This window comes from Watersipora subatra, chromosome 3, assembly GCF_963576615.1.
Source record: "Watersipora subatra chromosome 3, tzWatSuba1.1, whole genome shotgun sequence".
Classification (NCBI taxonomy): Eukaryota; Metazoa; Bryozoa; class Gymnolaemata; order Cheilostomatida; family Watersiporidae; genus Watersipora; species Watersipora subatra.
The window spans coordinates 37,128,987-37,148,373 of NC_088710.1; the positions used below are offsets into that span (position 1 = coordinate 37,128,987).

The 19,387-nt window shown below is 37.9% G+C and overlaps 1 protein-coding gene across 3 annotated transcripts in view; it reads left to right on the plus strand.

Moving 5' to 3' along the window:
• LOC137391832 (transcriptional repressor NF-X1-like) overlaps positions 1-19,387 on the plus strand; it is a 42,220-nt gene that overhangs the window by 5,897 nt on the left and 16,936 nt on the right. For 2 of the 3 annotated variants that reach the window (XM_068078370.1, XM_068078371.1), the window contains exons 2-12: positions 1,706-1,889; positions 6,561-6,737; positions 7,531-8,848; positions 9,894-10,055; positions 10,683-10,860; positions 12,441-12,652; positions 13,384-13,686; positions 14,056-14,211; positions 14,446-14,528; positions 15,423-15,531; positions 16,245-16,444. In XM_068078370.1, coding sequence (XP_067934471.1) covers positions 1,734-1,889; positions 6,561-6,737; positions 7,531-8,848; positions 9,894-10,055; positions 10,683-10,860; positions 12,441-12,652; positions 13,384-13,686; positions 14,056-14,211; positions 14,446-14,528; positions 15,423-15,531; positions 16,245-16,444 — 3,054 coding nt within the window. In that variant the 5' untranslated portion in view covers positions 1,706-1,733. The remainder of the gene's footprint in view (positions 1-1,705; positions 1,890-6,560; positions 6,738-7,530; positions 8,849-9,893; positions 10,056-10,682; positions 10,861-12,440; positions 12,653-13,383; positions 13,687-14,055; positions 14,212-14,445; positions 14,529-15,422; positions 15,532-16,244; positions 16,445-19,387) is intronic. The other variant, XM_068078372.1, reaches the window with a different exon arrangement.

A 19,387-nucleotide genomic window follows, 5' to 3' on the forward strand; every position in this document is an offset into this window, starting at 1 on the left:
TCAAACGTAGGTGTAGGTAGATTTGCCCTTTTTGATGCCTTCATTAGGTGTACAGTTTCTTCCGCCATATGATTCACATCAGCTGCTATGGCTCCCATCTGTCTTGTAATTGAGCTATTTCCAATAGCTGCCCTGGTTCGCGATGATATTGGTGAGGCTTGGGGTGTCGACATCCTCCTGTTTTATGTGGGTTCTCTGATCTTTCTTCAGCAAGATCCCACTGCTGCCACCAATAAAGTAATACTCGCTAATGATGCCACACCCGACCGTCAAGATTATACGGGAGCTACCCTAAGGCTGACTAAGCTGGACCGAAGACTGGCCCTGACGAATTTGGGACCGAACACAGGCCCGTAGAATCAGACCGAATACTGGCCTCGTAGTATCAGACCGAATACTGGCCTCGTAGGATCAGACCGAATACTGGCCTCGTAGGATCAGACCGAATACTGGCCTCGTAGGATCAGACCGAATACTGGCCTCGTAGGATCAGACCGAATACTGGCCTCGTAGGATCAGACCGAATACTGGCCTCGTAGGATCAGACCGAATACTGGCCTCGTAGGATCAGGCCGAATACTGGCCTCGTAGGATCAGACCGAATACTGGCCTCGTAGAATCCGACCGAATACTGGCCTCATAGGATCAGACCGAATACTGGCCTCGTAACCTGGTTGCCGGTATACCCCAACAATGTAACTCCTGAACAAAACTCTTGGAAGTTAGAGTTACTCGGCTTCAGGCATGAAATTATCCAACTATCATTAAATGGCTAGTTCCTATTAGTTGGCAGAACACTTGTCTGGCTGAGGTGGTGCACTAGCGTGGATGCAGCTGTGGTTCGCTGTCTAATACCACATGCCTACGCACAGCGTTACAGACTCACCAAATCTGTCTGTCGTCCCTCGAAGCCTTGTGTGGCTGCAGCTATGAAACGCAGTCTTAAGCCACGGCTTATGAGGAGAAGACAAAACAAATAAAGCTAGTGCTCCCTACTAGATAGTCTGCTATGAATCAATTAACAACACTTTGAGAAAGCGTCAAAGTTTATTCACAAATATCAGCACAAAGCACAACACGAGCAGAACACTCTAACAACACGATTGCATGTTCTTATATACACACAAAAATGGCAAAAACTAAGATAATTGGTTAAAATAATATAGGTCAATTTTACTGACTGTAATTGGTTACACGCATGGATAAGACAGCAAAACGATAAGATCCAGTCAAATCTTACCACAAAAGTTAGCGCAAACAAACAAAACGAGTGTCTATTACCTCCGCTTTACAAGTCCTCTCTCCGATACGCCCGCTTATTACCCATAAATACCGTAAGCTAGTTCTAACATGCTAATTCTAATGCTCCTCCAAAGCGAGTAGTCTTCGCGATCTGACCTGACCCTCGTGATCGACTCGGACTATAGCCTATAGTTCCGAGCTGATTTTTTTCCCAAAGGGCCCTCTTCAGGGCCACCACCTTGTACAAGAGTGTTGTTCATCTGGCTATGAGCGTTTACTTCAGCCGTGCAAACTACTCACATTTTTATACACAAAAAATATTTACAGGTTGTCAAGGTATTCCAAGCTTGAACATCCTTGTCGTTGATATTGTATTGGTTCCTGGTCACTCACAAAGATTCAAAATTAGTTTTAAGTCGGTCTTCATAATTTTTACTTGAACGATAAATTGTTTATATCACAGAGTCGTTATTGGTGATCATAAAATCAACATGAGTCAAGCAACAAATATAGATGTTCCATTGAAAACATTGGTGACCAAACCAAAAGCAAAAGGTCGATTCGGCAGTTCGCAAGCTACTAGATCTCATCAACCTCGCGATCTTGTGTTTGATCGTGTAGAAGATACTCTTACCGGAACTGGTCAGGTATGTACTTGAAGATGAACTATGATGAACGGTATAATATGGTACGAGTCCTAACAGTTCTGTTGTTGACTATCTAGCCCCAAGCGTAAAGGCTGCTGAGACATGATAAAAGTCGTGGATCATTGTAATGAATATATATTAGTGGATATAGTTTCGTCTGTGATGTAATATCTTAGTGACAAATGTGGTGGTAGTTTTGGAAGAAACAAGTTATTAGCTGGATCAACAAGTCTATGTTAGACTTAGCCGTTGGACTTAACCTCCAAACTCACCCCTTTGGTCATGCAAGAAGGAAAAACTTTTTTAATTTGTGGGCTGTACCGTAACTGCAGTATTATCGGTTTGCATCAACAACTTTTCTCCTCTTTCTGATCAATTTCACTGGTTACATAGACCATGATTGCGGTAGTTTTTAATTTAAGTTGAATGGGAGCGCACATCTTTGACGTTCTTTTACAAAAATTTGCTTATTTTTTCTAAACAGCAAAGTCTATTCTGTAAAGTAAAACTAATAACAAATTTTATACGTCTACAATAAAGAAAAATGTCAAAATATTTTACTATAAAAAATGGTACCACCTGTTCGTCTTCTATCAGTACCCAGGGGTCAAGGTTAGGATAAAAGAGCACTTTTGATGATACTCCGATTTGCAATATTCAGATTGGCAGCCGACGCTGTAACACCTGCACCAATCAATCAATCACCTTTGTATTTATGAACAACCAGCTGTGCTACCCGGCGTTGCCCGGGTATTAAAAAATAGCTTATAAAAATAGAGGTAATGAGAGTTGCCTGCCACTTGCTATTAGTCTGGCACATTGCTAATGGGTAATTTGAGTAAGCTTACTACTAAAAGCTACCGCTCCTCATAAGGTTGCGCCATCACTTCCCGTCGTGATGGAGAGCCGTAGCGTATTTGCTCCCATATAGCGACATACATCGCCTAATGAATCCATCAAGCTCGTGTGGCTTAATTGATAAGGTATTAGACTGGCGAACTGGAGGGTTTGAGAGTAAATTTTCTGCGATATGGATTCCTTATTCCAAGATTTTAATAGCTATAGCTGGAACTATACCGTAAGTCCTCATGCTCAAGCCGCGCGGTTTGTGCTCACAAACAGATGACTCACGAAGGAAAAATAACCCTCCAACAAGCCGTCTGTGGTACCTAGCGACTGAGGTTTTGTCGGCCTTGACCCCTTCGAGAGTGATGAGACGGGTTTCGCTACACCCCCGTCCTTTTGAACAAGAAAACAGGCTACATCAGTACACGTGAAAAGAATTTTCTTTTACTTCCAAGTTCGAATTAAAATTCTTGAACCCTTGCATCAAGAACTTGCCATGTCTCAGCTAGATTTTTATTGTGCTGTTAGAAGGCTTCATGTTTATGGAAATGAAAAGGTGTTAATAACCTATGACTGTGGTGAGTTAAACATACCTCATCATAGAGAGAAGTTTCGTTATGAATTTACATTTATTTAAAAAAAACACAAAAAAATTGAAGACAAGAAATAACTGAACGCCTGTGGCTTGCTGCAATTTGTTTGATGTAGCGAGTTTTGCACTCACTTTGCTCCATAGTTTCTGCTTCAATGTCAGCAGGTATTAACACGCTCCCAACCACTTGTCTCTCACTTGTGTGTCACAAATTCATCTCGACTTGGAGCGATAAACTCTTCTTTAGTCTAAAGTGTTCCATAAACATGACCTTGAAAATAAACGAATAGGTCGCCAAACCCCACCTCCGTACATAAAAGTGTATCACGAATGCGATTCTATGGTTATAGCGCGGGAGCTGAGCAGAGACCCCATTTATCGAGAAGCCGCCCTGAGCCCCACGTGAGTTTTTAAAAAATGGCCTTAGCCGCGGTCTATGACCTTGAACCAGAATCCGCGTCCAACGACAAGCCGCGCGGCTTGAGCATGAGGACTTACGGTACACATACCCACACACAAACTTTGAGAAATATATATATATTATATAGATTGTGCAGATATCCTATTCTCTGTTTTGTCTACACATCTGACGACCTATCACGATGAACTAGAATGTTGTGAAAGTTGTATATAATTATATACAATAGATATAATGTTATACGCACGGCATTTTTTCTTTCGTAAGTGAGACATAGATAGATTAATAATCAAATCAAATTTAAAAACTCGTCCAACTCGAAACTTTACGTTATATGGATTTTTTTACGAAGCAAAAACTTCACATAAATTTTTTACATTATCTGGAATTCACGTTATAGAAGGTATACGGTATAGGAGCGTCTACTGTACATACTTCATACATTATTCTGACTACAAGATTACTCCAAAAATAATTGGTTTGATTCTCGTGAGGTGCAGTCTTTTCTCTTAACGCCCCGACGAAAGAACATGGCTTTCATTATAGTAGATATTTAGACCAGCTTCAGTTACTCAAATTCATTGGGTAAGGAAACTTAACTGTTATTAACTACATTACCTGTCACTGTTAATAAACTTTAAATCTTGAGTGAATGTGTAGGATAAGAAGTAAGAAATGTTTTTCAACAATTTGTTTTAGCTACGCCTCAAGCTTGAAAATATTTAAATAATGCATTAACTGAACACACACAGAAATACACAAACACCTTCATTTGAAAGTTAGAATGGGAAATGTATTTATATGTTAAATAAAAAATAAATTTTCTGTGCAAAAGCATTTTTATTACTTGTGCAACGTCGGCATTAACCTAGTAATTAAATATATACCAAACTAAATGTGATGTTCTAATAGCAAAAACTTACCTGAGTTACACTCGCGTACAATTTTTAACCCTAGAACAAAGAGATCATATATCATTTTTTGTCATCCACTGTTATAACAACACTACAACACAGCTAGCTGTTACTATTAGGTTTACATGTAAGGCTTAGGGATATTTCATTTAAACTCGCAAAAAGAGTTAATGTATTAAGATACATGGCGTTATCTCAATAAACTAGTTTGTTGTTAAGTCTTATTGTATAATCCTGTGTCCTTGGGCAATTCTATTAGTTTTATAAGATTGTATTTATAACAGTTTTATAACTGTTATACAGTATTAACTGTTCAATAATCACTTATTCCGCAGTTTTAGTTAGTATGTCATCATTTTTAGTTGTGTATTTCACAGGAATAACTCATTGTGTTACACATGGACGTACCTTTTATCTTTAATTGTATAACCAATATCTCAATTCACTTCCTGTTTCTACTGTGGTGAAACCTTTTGGGAAGTAGATGAAGTTTTGCTTCACAAATGTTTGTGTCGAGTTTTATTCTTCTAGACTGGAACAGTTGTAACTGTTCACAATATTTGGAATCTTTGCTGACCTGCTGCTGGCAAAAACAAACATTTTTGATTGCAATTTTGTGGATAGTTATGTTGAGTTTACCTCTGCGCTCTATCGTTATATAACGCAGTTGATACCCACAAAATCAGGGAATTCCCTAAAATCTAGGGGAAAATTTCTTCATTTCTCATGTATGATAAAAATTTTATTGATCACCAATTATACTGCATAAGGTTAACTGTGACGTACTCAGGCTACTCAGGCAGTGCTGTGTCTCAAATACAGATAAGAAGAACTAATCTTATCCATAAGACATGATATCTTTATTATAAACCACTACTCTAACCCATCAGCTTTTCAAAAATGTTTTTATGTCTGAGGTGGGTAGGTTTTTATGTTTAGTTCTAATTTGGGTGTCTGATCAGGTTCTAAAAAGTCTACACAAATCTTGTCATACTTTAAACCATAACTGTCACGAACAACTTTTATCGTATTTACTAGGTAAATCAGACACGCTGATTCTAATTTTGTAATCAAAATAAAGATTAGTCCACTAACTTTCAGAGTAATGAAGGCTGTTTTACAGCGTTTTAATATTTGTTTCCAAAACAACACGATCGGCATAACAAGCTCCGCCCATAAATACGTGACGTAACCTAGCTTTTTAGGAACAGCAGTTACGTAGGGATGTTTAGACCGATTTAGAATAATAGAGATGGGTGTTTTAAAATCCATTAATATCTAAATTCAGCCTTAAAAATAATATCAGTCTTTTCTGAAAGGTAGATGAGCTATTTAACATTGCATATTTAAAAAAGCGCGATAACAACACCAGCTTGTGATAAAACCACGCTTTTTGAGCTCATTTTTCTCGGCGTCCAGCCTAGTTAAACATCATGTAACAAGCTGCGAGCAATTTTAAATAGTTTAAGTACCTTTCATAAAAAACTGAAATTATTTTACAGGCTGAATTTAGATAATAATGGGTTTTAAGACACCCATCTCTATTATTCTAAATCGGACTAAACATTCCTAACTTCCGTTCCTGAAAAAGCTAGGTTTCGTCACATATTTATGGGCGGAGCTTGTAATGCCGACTGTGTTGTTTTCGAAACAAATATTGAAACGCTTTAAAAAAGCCTAAATGACTTTGAAGGTTAGTGGACTAATCTTTATTTTGAGTACAAAATCGAAATCAGCGTGTCTGATTTACCTAGTAACTACGATAAAAGTTGTTCGTGACAGTTATGGTTTAAGAGGCTGCCAATATCTGTTTCTCACGCACGCTGTTTGTGAATCTCTTGTTACGACATAAAATAATATTGTTTGATATTTAGTTTCAATTTACGTTTACATCATTATAGAGCAGTAAACCAGAGTCAAGAAATATTGCCCCTGCAAGGGGAATGAAACAGAAATATGCGCAATCGCGTCCATATTACAAGGACAACCGAAGGTTGAAAACCGACTCAACGGAAGGCAATTGGCGACATCGGGAAGATAAATCAGTTAACACAAGTGGCCAAGCAGACACCACCTTGGTAAATCATTTGTTTATAATAAAATGTTTTACTTTTGTAATAGACATAGATGGTTATGCTTCAACAGGCGCGAGGCTTACAACAGGCTCACATTTGGAGAGGAGACTCTTGCTGTCAAATCTCAGTTGGCAATGCGCTAAGCTTGTAGTTTTGTTAATAATGTATGATTTGATGATAATAAATAATAATGTTAGCCGTAATAGCTTTTCTTGAAAAATTTAATAATAACCAAGTAAACTGCAAAATAAACTTGTATAATTGATAAAAATGAGAGTTGATTTGTTATTGGTCATATAGCTGGAACAAAATTTGGTGGTGTGCCTATTGGGTGGCTCCATACTCTTGAGATTTTGGGTTATGAAATTTATCTAAAAAGCGACTAATCTACGGCCTTGCTAAATATTGCTAAACCATTGACGCTTCTCCAAAATGTTATCAAATTTTCACGTTTGTAGACCAGGTGTCTATTTTGATAGGGCTTAACCCTGTTCGTAAATGAGCTCCCTCAGCACACGCGGAGTTGCGTGTTTTCTATATAGGCAACTTCATAAAATATTTTGTGCATTTTTGGCTGAAGGCTGTAGATAAATTTTCTTGGATGTAAGCTTTCTAGAGGGCGTATTGAGTTGCAGACAAGCTCACTATAAACTGCCATAAATTTGGTTTTACATAGACACACTTCACAAAGTTGATTCAGTTATGTAAGAATTTGATTTAGAGTCTCCTGGTAGACTTACATGTAAGTTTGTTCTTATTGTTGGCTCATTTTGAATGACTTACTTTTTTCTTTCAGCTTTCAGGCTGCAACCGTAAAGGAGGGGGAAAAAGTCAAGTTGAAAAAGGATATAATGGTAAAAAGGATGAGTCTGGTTCTACGACTAGCTCACGGCCTAACACTGATTCTACTGCTAGCTCACGGACTAACACTGGTTCTACGACTAGCTCACGGCCTAACACTGATTCTACTGCTAGCTCACGGACTAACACTGGTTCTACGACTAGCTCACGGACTAACACTGGTTCTACGACTAGCTCACGGACTAACACTGAGTCTACTGCTAGCTCACGGACTAACACTGGTTCTACGACTAGCTCACGGACCAACACTGAGTCTACTGCTAGCTCACGGACTAACACTGGTTCTACGACTAGCTCACGGACTAACACTGGTTCTACGACTAGCTCACGGACTAACACTGAGTCTACTGCTAGCTCACGGACTAACACTGGTTCTATGACTAGCTCACGGCCTAACACTGGTTCTACGACTAGCTCACGGACTAACACTGATTCTACGACTAGCTCGCGCACTAATATTGAGCAACGAAATACTACAGATGTTTTATATGAGCGCCAAAGACAGCGCTACAGAAATTTTAACCCCCATTATTTTAAATCGGTGCCTGGAAGAGACTTTTTAGCAGACCAGGAAATGAAACGCACGCAGGAGTTTAAAGCGAAAGAGAATGGTGACAGCAATGACAAAAAGAAACAGAAAAATGATGACGCGGGAGGGATGATGGGAAAGGACAATATATCAGATGCTAATATCACAAATAGCTTTGTGGATACCGTGGAAGAGGTGAAAACTAGCTCTAGCAAGTGTCCGTCCTTGAATGTACATGCCAGACCCTTTGTCCCTCAAGCTGTTAAAGGAGCTTCTTTGCAGAGCATGACAAGCCTGGGAAAGGTGAGACAAAAGCGTGGTAGTCAGGCTATCAAAAACAAAAAAGAGGCTGCAGGATCGGCCAAAGATGCAATCAATCCTCAAACAAAGGAAGCGGGTGTGAAGGAAGCGGGTGTGAAGGAAGCGGGTGTGAAGGAGCAATATCTGAGAGATAAAACCTCCTCAGAGGTAGTCAGCTCTAGCATATCTAAGAGATATCAGGAGCGAAGCAAGAGTTACCACAATGAAAAAATGTCTAAGGGCGCAAAAGTTGGTGAATCAAATACTTCTGGCCAAGTGATTGGAAAAGCCTCTGCACCACATTCAAAAGATGCAAAGAGCAAACCTAAGAGAGCTAATCGGGTGGATGCTGGTAAAGCTGCTGCCCTTCATAGTTTTACGGAGAAAAAACCTACAGATGCTATAAATATCGAGAACCTTCGAGGTATAACATATCTTTTTTTTCTTGCCTCAAATCGCATGAAATATTTGCATGAGATCCTCAGCAAGGAAAAGATGTGCTAAGGGCTCATTTGGCCTCCTCGTAGTATGACCTTGACATTGTGTAGGGGCGCACGCTGTCCAAGCGGTTGTCGTGTAGACATTATTTTGGAGCTTGTGATTTTCCAGTTGTTGACATGATTACAATATATGCGATTCTATGCAGAAATATTCCATGCTTGAAGTTGATGGTTATTCAATTCTATATTGCAATTCTTTCATCTCATGAAAAATCTTATACATATATTTTAAAGAAGTTTTTCGCGATTGTAATAAATGTATGGCAGAGTTTATGAATGTTTGCGGGTAAACCGAAACTGCATACGACGAAATTGACAATATAAACACATGCCTGACACAAGAAGGGCGGCTTCTGATGACATTTCATGTGTGTTTTTGTAGCAGTGGGTAAAACTAAAAAGCAAGTAGTTGTGGCAGTAGTAATAACTTCAGCTGACGTTATTCAAGCTACAAGAAAGACGCCACGATTGGGCACTAATACCATTTTCAGGGCTATTAAAATATTTGTGGGTAAATAACTTGTGGTTTCATTTTTGTCAACGACGCAGCGTCTCAATGTTGTTGTTCACCATTTTTTTTAGATTATTTCGTGATTGGCATATGAAATCCAAAAACGCCGTAAATTGTCCTGTACGTATTTTTGTACTTGCAATGTGATGAGCTTTGCTGAAACACATCGCTGAAGCCACAAGCTTTTCGCTAGTTGCAATAATAGTAGTAATAATTTAATTCTTATGAGCAAATACCGAAGATTATGCGGAGTTACTGAATTAAATAGTTATAATATTTTGAGTTTTGGTGTCATAAAAAAGAAATCAACCTATTCTCACTGTTTGAATCTTTCTAGAGTGCAAGTAATAGATTATAATGGTAGCGTGCTAGTAGAGATGTGTTTTACAGATTAGCCCCATAGAGTGAGCGTGGTAAAAGACCTGCTATTGTCTCCTGTTATTATCTACCACTTTTAGAATATCTAATAGAGAATCTGGTTAAGGGAAGTTATGAGTGCGCTATCTGCTATGGAGTTGTTAACCAGGAAACAGCTGTTTGGAGCTGTGGCAAATGCCACCACCTCTTTCATTTCTACTGCATTAAGAGATGGGCGAACACCCTGATGAACCAGGGAGAAGGTAAGCTATTCATTGCTGGTCTTTCTCAAGTTTTTGACTGACATTACAATGTCATTATGGGAAATTTAGTAGACAACGCACTGGCTAACTCAACCCCCAAACGCCCTCATTGCCCAGGTTTGATAAGCATTTGGAGGTCCCCAAGGTGGATTATTTTAACAGTAGCGCGACTTCATGATGGTGAAACAGTCAAAACTCTTAAGTCATGAGAGATTAGCTCATGTGACTAGACTGTAAACATGGTATGAGGAGATAACAAGATATTTGATGTCTTTTTTGGTTTAAAGCAGGCAATATTAGAAATATGTCAGTTGTTGCAATCAAAATGAAACTAATTTTTTACATCAAGACAAAACTTCGTCTTGTTTTAATATAAGCCAGCAGACACTCGTACCTACAATCAGCCATAGCTAGAGATATCGCTCATGTTTTTATTGTAAAGTACTGCTCAGTGCCGACTCAAATTATTCTAAGCTCGGACAGCATTGCATGTGCACATTTAGCAAGTTGGTAATCAGACTCGAGGTAAATGTTTTTACCTCGCTCAACTCCAAATGAGAGTATAAGTTAGCTATGCAATAATATAACTCTGAAAGCTTGGTAACTTCAAGCAACGGATATTATTAGATCGCGAGAAGTGGAGGTGCCCAACTTGCCAAGAAGCATATGCAACAGTACCCAACCAGTACAGATGTTACTGCGGCAAAATCAGAGATCCTGTGTGGAACAACCATGACACGCCCCACAGCTGTGGAGAGGTGTGTGGCAGAAAGAGAGCTGACAACTGCTCACATAAGTGCAACGAGTAAGCTATTACCTGAACAGTTTTATTTTACAAGACATATATGTGTAAATAAACCTCATGGATATAGTCAAATTTAAATGTGATGTGTAGTCACATAGACTATCAGATAAATATATAGGTAATTTTATAAGGATATGGGTAATTTTATAAGGATATGGGTAATTTTATAAGGATATGGGTAATGTTATAAAGATATGGGTAATATTATAAAGATATGGATAATATTATAAAGATATGGGTAATGTTATAAAGATATGGGTAATATTATAAAGATATTGGTCAAGAAGGATTTAGAGTTGATCTAGATCTGTTAATTTATGAGGCGCAGTCCAACCTTTACCTAAGAGCCTAATTCGTTCCTGCTCCGTATTTCAAAACCTTGATATACTATCCTGCTCCGTATCTCAAAACCTTGATATACTATCCTGCTCCATATCTCAAAACCTTAATATACTATCCTGCTCCGTATCTCAAAACCTTAATATACTATCCTGCTCCGTATCTCAAAACCTTGATATACTATCCTGCTCCATATCTCAAAACTTTAATATACTATCCGGCTCCGTATCTCAAAACCTTGATAAACTATCCTGCTCCTTATCTCAAAACCTTGATATACTATCCTGCCCCGTATCTCAAAACCTTGATATACTATCCTGTACCTTATCTACAAACCTTAATATACTATCCGGCTCCGTATCTCAAAACCTTGATATACTATCCTGCTCCGTATCTCAAAACCTTAATATGCTATCCTGCTCCGTATCTCAAAACTTTGATATACTATCCTGCACCTTATCTCAAAACCTTGATATACTATCCTGCTCCGTATCTCAAAACCTTAATATACTATCCGGCTCCGTATCTCAAAACCTTGATAAACTATCTTGCTCCTTATCTCAAAACCTTAATATGCTATCCGGCTCCGTATCTCAAAACCTTGATATACTACTATGCTCTGTATCTCAAAACCTTGATATACTATCCTGCCCGTATCTCAAAACCTTGATATACTATATGAAATATTTTCATAAGAATACACTTTGGTTGTTTCATTCATTTCACATTTCTGGAGCCATAATTGATATATCCCAGATATAATAATAGTAATATAATAATAACATATAATAAATATATCCCAGATAATAATACAGCAATAAATTGAAAATATTTTAAACACATGTAAAGAGAAATTTAAAAAAATAATTTAGTAACAAAATGAATGAAAAGTATTGTTATAGTTACTTCATCGTGAATATGTATGTACAGAAGAGAATGTTGGGTGATGCGTAGGTTACAAAGTACCGCTGGTAATAGAGATCAGCACCGTAACTTGCTCTAACATAGTCTAGGTGAAATTTAAACTATCTTGGCTGATCCGTGTTTTATTACTTTCATATATCCCAGGTTGAGGCAATCACAGTACGTATTAGCATTGAATAACTTTTCATTGAAGGCCAATGGTTGCTTTGAAAGTATCATAAAAAATTAGTTAGTATAAAATCTTGTTTACTGCTTGACAGCGAAGAAATTTCATGCAATACATTATGCGTTAAGTAGCTCGTTATTGTTTCTTGCAGGCTGTGTCACCCCGGGCCATGCCCTCCTTGTAGCGCCTACACCTTCAAGCACTGCAATTGCGGCAGATCTTGCCAGAATGTAAGATGCAGCCAGCAGGTAAATGTTCGATGCTCACTCACTTGCGAGAAGAAGCTAAACTGTGGCAAACATACCTGCTTGACTGTCTGCCATGCAGGCTCCTGTCAGCCTTGTGATGAAGTTATTCAGCAAGGTGAGGCAAGATTATGCATCCATGGTCTTTTACACTTTCACACTTTCACTTTTTTCAATAAGGCTATTTAATTATTATAGTGTTATAGAATTCCAAGTGTTGTCATCAGCTTATTATAGTGTTATAGGATTCCAAGTGTTGTCATCAGCTTATTATAGTGTTATAGGATTCCAAGTGTTGTCATCAACTTGTTATAGTGTTATAGGATACCAAGTGTTGTTATCAGCTTGTTATAGTGTTATAGGATTCCAAGTGTTGTCATCAACTTGTTATAGTGTTATAGGATTCCAAGTGTTGTCATCAACTTATTATAGTGTTATAGGATTCCAAGTATTGTCATCAACTTGTTATAGTGTTATAGGATTCCAAGTGTTGTTATCAACTTGTTATAGTGTTATAGGATTCCAAGTGTTGTCATCAACTTATTATAGTGTTATAGGATTCCAAGTGTTGTTATCAGCTTGTTATAGTGTTATAGGATACCAAGTATTGTCATCAACTTGTTATAGTGTTATAGGATACCAAGTGTTGTCATCAACTTGTTATAGTGTTATAGGATACCAAGTGTTGTCATCAACTTGCTATAGTGTTATAGGATTCCAAGTGTTGTCATCAGCTTGTTATTTGGAAATAGATGAATAAGATGAGATAGAGTTCTTTTTCAGATCGTACCAAATCTTTTAAATAATAGATATATACAGTTCTTACAATGGTTGCTTTTTATTTGTCAGTGTGTCACTGCGGCACCAGCCAAAGACAGATCACCTGTGGTTCGGAAGGCCCATATTCTGAAGTGTACTCTTGTGGTAAAGACTGCGACAGGCTTCTTTCCTGTGGCAAACACAACTGTACCCAGCCATGTCATAGCGGAAGTTGCCTTCCATGCAAGACCTCTCCAGAAGTGGTACTCAACTGTAACTGTGGGAAGGTGCCTTTAGCTGCATTGAAGGACTGTGAGCCTCGCACAAGCTGCACTGATAGCATTCCCTCGTGTGAGAATATCTGTGGGAAGGAGCTAAACTGTGGCTCGCAATGTATGCCTTCTTTTCTAGGACTTTTACTTCTTTGAAATAACTGAGTAAATCTTTAAAAACCCAAGCCTCTGTGTCAGGTTTTGTTTAACTCTTCAAAAACGCTTAACACCGTTTGTTAAGGGTGTTACACACAGTACATCACCTTGTGTGAGCAAGTAAGAGACTCGAAGAAATAATAGCTGCTCCGCCCTTACATTTTGTTTGACACCATTGCATACACAAATATTTTATGGTGGCGAATCAAGAACATAAGTTTTAGTGCAGCCTCCATACTCATGCTTTGCCAGTCTATATTTATTGTATTACTGAAACTAGAAATTAGGGTGGCTCTGGATGAAAGCAACTTTCACTCTATGCTGTACTTTATAGTTAAGGAGGCCTCGTCCGCTTCTACCTTCAAGCGACACTTGTGTCAGTTGATGTGTCATGAAGGTGCTTGCTTGTGCCGGCTCACTAGCAAAATCACCTGTCAGTGCGGAAATAAAAAATCTACTATGCCTTGTGAGGAAGCCATGAAGTATTCAGGTTAGTGGCTGCTGATGATCATAATAAACCGGCCAATAAGCTTAGTTTGCATTGTCAAGAGTTGTCTCCTACCTGAACTAAGTTGTATAGTTTCTCTGTGGTTTCCAATATGGCTGCTGTTACTACAATTCGAGCTATCAGTGTTATTTGTAGTTCCATGATGAAACGAAGCTTGTACAGATATTTTTGGTTTGATAGCAAGCTCACCGTTATCACCTGTTGTGTTTCTTGTAGCTGGTAACCCATACAAATGTGAGAAGAAATGTTCTAAGAAACGAGAGTGTGGAAGACACAAATGCGGCCAGTTGTGTTGCACTGTAAGTGTGAACCTTAGTGGTAAGCTTTAGCAGTTTGAATAAACATGTATTTGCTAATGCTCAGGATGTACATGTAATACTCATCCTGCTTATTGCGGTTCGTCTTCTCTTGTAGCTTTATTTGTAAGCACAGTAGAACCTCATAACACTAGTGCCTTTTTTATGAGCAATTCGCCCTACAAGCAGCCCTATGTATAGATTTTTCTCTGGTAAGATAGGTAAAACTTTGTTGTCCCAGTGATCAGTTGCATTGGTGACCAAGGTAGACGAGCTTAACTGAGGTCATCTACTGCATTGGTGACCAAGGTAGACGAGCTTAACTGAGGTCGTCTACTGCATTGGTGACCAAGGTAGACGAGCTTAACTGAGGTCGTCTACTGCATTGGTGACCAAGGTAGACGAGCTTAACTGAGGTCGTCTACTGCATTGGTGACCAAGGTAGACGAGCTTAACTGAGGTCGTCTACTGCATTGGTGACCAAGGTAGACGAGCTTAACTGAGGTTGTCTACTGCGACGTCCCAGTGATCAGTTGCATTGGTGACCAAGGTAGACGAGCTTAACTGAGGTCGTCTACTGCGGCGTCCCAGTGATCAGTTGCATTGACGACCAAGGTAGACGAGCTTAACTGAGGTCGTCTACTGCGACATTCTACTATACCAAATAAAGTTGGGATGAAGTTGTCTGCAGCTGAAATTTGATGCTTGAACCTTTCACCTTTGATATCGGCTCATCAGAAATGACATGCTTAGAAAAAAGGTTAATATTCCAGGCTGCGCTTTTCAAGAAGATTATTCCGTGAAACACATAAATCGTCAAGAAGAGTTGTCTCTTGGCATATCTCTTTGAAGGCATTGATGGAATGTGTATAATTGTGTTACAATATATTTTTCCAGTTGGCAAATCATCCGTGTATGCAAATCTGTGGGAAAAGGCTCAGCTGTGGGACTCACAAGTGCACAGAGTTATGCCATCTCGGAAAGTGTCCAATGTGCTACAACGTCAGTATGTGTCAATTGTCTATTTATTTACTGGGCTAGCTCTTGGTTGTTATAGACTGTAGAGGCAGGTATAAATAAGCCCCATATGCACTGGCTATTAATGCACCATTAGATAAAATTCATGTATAAGATCAGGGTTAATAATATAGACAAGGGTTGATGATATAGATAAGGGTTGATGATATAGATAAGGGTTGATGATATAAATAAGGGTTGATGATATAGATAAGGGTTAATGATATAGACAAGGGTTGATGATATAGATAAGGGTTGATGATATAGATAAGGGTTGATGATATAAATAAGGGTTGATGATATAGATAAGGGTTAATGATATAGACAAGGGTTGATGATATAGATAAGGGTTGATGATATAGATGAGGGTTGATGATATAAATAAGGGTTGATGATATAGATAAGGGTTAATGATATAGACAAGGGTTGATGATATAGATAAGGGTTGATGATATAGATAAGGGTTGATGATAAAGATAAGGGTTGATGATATAGATAAGGGCTAATGATATAGACAAGGGTTGATGATATAGATAAGGATTGATGATATAGACAGGAATTGATGATGTAGACATGGGTTGATGATATAGACAAATATTAAGTTCATAGATATTTGCACATCTCAGGAGGCGAGCTGAAAGGAAAGTTAATATAGAAAGTTCGAGCTGATAAAATCTATGCATTCTGTACATTCTGTTTAAGGCTTTGATGAGTTACATTGCCACTGTGGAGTGACTATTATGTATCCCCCTATACCCTGTGGAACGCGCCCACCCGAGTGTCCTGAAATGTGCAATCGACTACACGCTTGCGAGCACCCTGTGCTCCACCGGTGTCATGCTGAGGAGAGTTGTCCACCCTGCGCTACACTTACTACAAAACTCTGCATGGGAGAACATGAGGTACATTTGCTCACTGCCAGTCTGGTACTGTTAGATTACTGGTTAGCTCGAGTGCACAACAGTGGATGGAAGAATCTCAAGCCTGACCTCATTATCGTTTACTTCTACATAGAGACTGGGCTATCATATCTAAAATATTACAAGCTGTTAATACGTGTGAAAGCTGTTATAATGGCTGTCCTATATTGTTTAATTTGACGTTAGGCCATTATAATGGCTCACCTTAGTATGCTAATTAAAGCATTTATCACGGCTCATAGAGATGATATATCTACGCGAAATTTTGCCACAACAACTTTAGGATATCTGGTCTTCATTTCGCTTAAGCGAAATGTTTATTTATTTTCTGCTAAGAATCTATAGCGTAATATTGTGGTCTTCAAATTTCATAAGTAGAGGGACTTTTTGATAGCATGTTGTTTAAGGTCTTTGCTAAAGACTAGAAAACCCCGGTGAAGAATCTACAACTTATGCTTTAACAGTGTCTCTTGTTTGCGAGTACATGTATGTTTTATGATATCTGGTCAGAGAGTTTGGGGTCCCCTTTTGGTCAAACTGCAAATATTATGGCGTTTTTCTTTTGCAGTTGGTTTTACTAAATGAGAAATAAGAATAAAAATCACTGCTTTTTTTCAAATTGATTGATTGACTTTGTGCAGAATCTTCTGCTGATTTCAAAGAACTTTAGATCGAAGCTCTAGGACAAAAATACTATCATTCACAGCCAAAATACTGATCTCTTGTCAGTTGAAGTATAGTACAAAGTTAATTTGCTCCAATATTTGTTTCCCATGCCAAAACTGTCAGATGTTTGAGCAAATATTTTTATAAAAATTGTAGTTGATTTAATTTATTTCACAATTCAATCATCTTAGCAATAAATATTTCAGGTAATTACGTATAGCTTTTATACAAATTCATGTATAACTGTGTGACAAACTAAATACAAAATAGAGATGTGCGGGAAATGAGATAAAGTAATAATCAATAAAACGAGGTTTTGGTTGTCACATTGTATTTACACAAAAGGCAGGCAGTCGAGGCCGTCGAGTGATTCAAGAGACCAACCATGCAAAGGTAGAGCTAGCTGATGATAGAAAAACAGAGTTTGTCAAACTAACGTAACTACCGTAAAACCTCTATTCGAATGCCGGGGTGCTCTATTTTCAACCCTTTCCCAATAAGGTGCTTTATTAGAGGTGATGTTCAATTTTGGGAAGATAAATTTAGCCCTTTTACGGGCTAAGCGATTTTCGCCTATATTTTGCACTCACTTTCGGGCAGAACGGATTCTGCTAACGCCTCCAACTTGTCATAGCTCTCTAAATAATTATGCTTTAGGAAGCCAAAAAATATCTCTACCAGTTAATATCTATTGCTTGCAATTAACCTGCGATGATATTATAGCCTGTGTTCTGCTTTACAATTTGCTGGAGATTTTAATTTTTATTACATTCTAAACTTGAAGGTTTATTTTTGTTTTATAACTATATTTACCAATGTTGCATAAAAGCTCTTTGCACTCATTGATATGTTTGCTACAGTTTGCAGTTAAAATTGGCTTTTTATGTGCAATAGAAGATGAGTTATGAGCCTCGATCCACTGTAAGCCGAGTTAAGATAACTGTAATGATGCTATCAAATAATATGCTATAAATCTACAAATTTATAAGTCATATAATAATCTATCAAATGCTACAAAAATATATTCAAGAACTAGTGACATAACTGAACCATACTTATATTAAATGCAAAAACAAAAAGGAACATTTTTTAAACAAAAATATTTGCATCATTTGCTTGACCAGTTGCATTCTGATTATTGCTTTTGATGAAACGAACATCTTCTGGCTGTTCAATACATTTCACTCCAATACCTTTCACAATGTCTTCTGACCCCAACTCTTCTTCTGCACTCAAGAACTAGTCGATATTAGCGTTCAGACAATTTTTTAGCACAGCAAAACTTTTAAGCATTGCGTTTCGCACAAATGGGGATAAAATTTTAGCCGCATGCATGCTAAGCACAGCTTTTAGACTAAAATTAGTCGTTCCTATACCATAGTAAATGTAAACTGCTTTTCACATAAGTCGAAGTATCAAGACTTAGTTTAGCAAAGAACTACTATTAGGCTGATGCAGTAATTAATCATTTCTGTGGTGTTACTTTCAAAGTCTTAACGAAAAGCTTTGTAGTTGGAAAACAGACTGCAGTACAAACAGAAACAACGAAAGAATTAATTCTTATTGATGTAACCGAATCATTATAAGTACAGTTTTGTGGATAATTTTCTACTGATCACTTTTTATGACGGGAATGTAAAGATCAAATACAATGTCAAAGTACTGGTATACTAGAGGTGGTGTTCAATTAAAGGCTGATGTTCTATTTTCCAACCCTTCTCCTATAATGGCTGTCAAATAGAGGTGGCATTCAAATAAAGGTTCAAATAAATCTAAATCAATTAGAGGTTTTACAGTACTTATATTTTTCACTTTTGTATTTGATATGTCTACATATCCAGTACTTGATATGTCTACATATCCAGTACTTGATATGTCTACATATCCAGTACTTGATATGTCTACATATCCAGTACTTGATATGTCTACATATCCAGTACTTGATATGTCTACATATCCAGTACTTGATATGTCTACATATCCAGTACTTGATATGTCTACATATCTAGTACTTGATATGTCTACATATCCAGTACTTGATATGTCTACATATCCAGTACTTGATATGTCTACATATCCAGTACTTGATATGTAGACATCCAGTACTTGATATGTCTACATATCCAGTACTTGATATGTAGACATCCAGTACTTGATATGTCTACATATCCAGTACTTGATATGTAGACATATCCAGTACTTGATATGTCTACATATCCAGTACTTGATATGTAGACATATCCAGTGTCTCAATTTTTG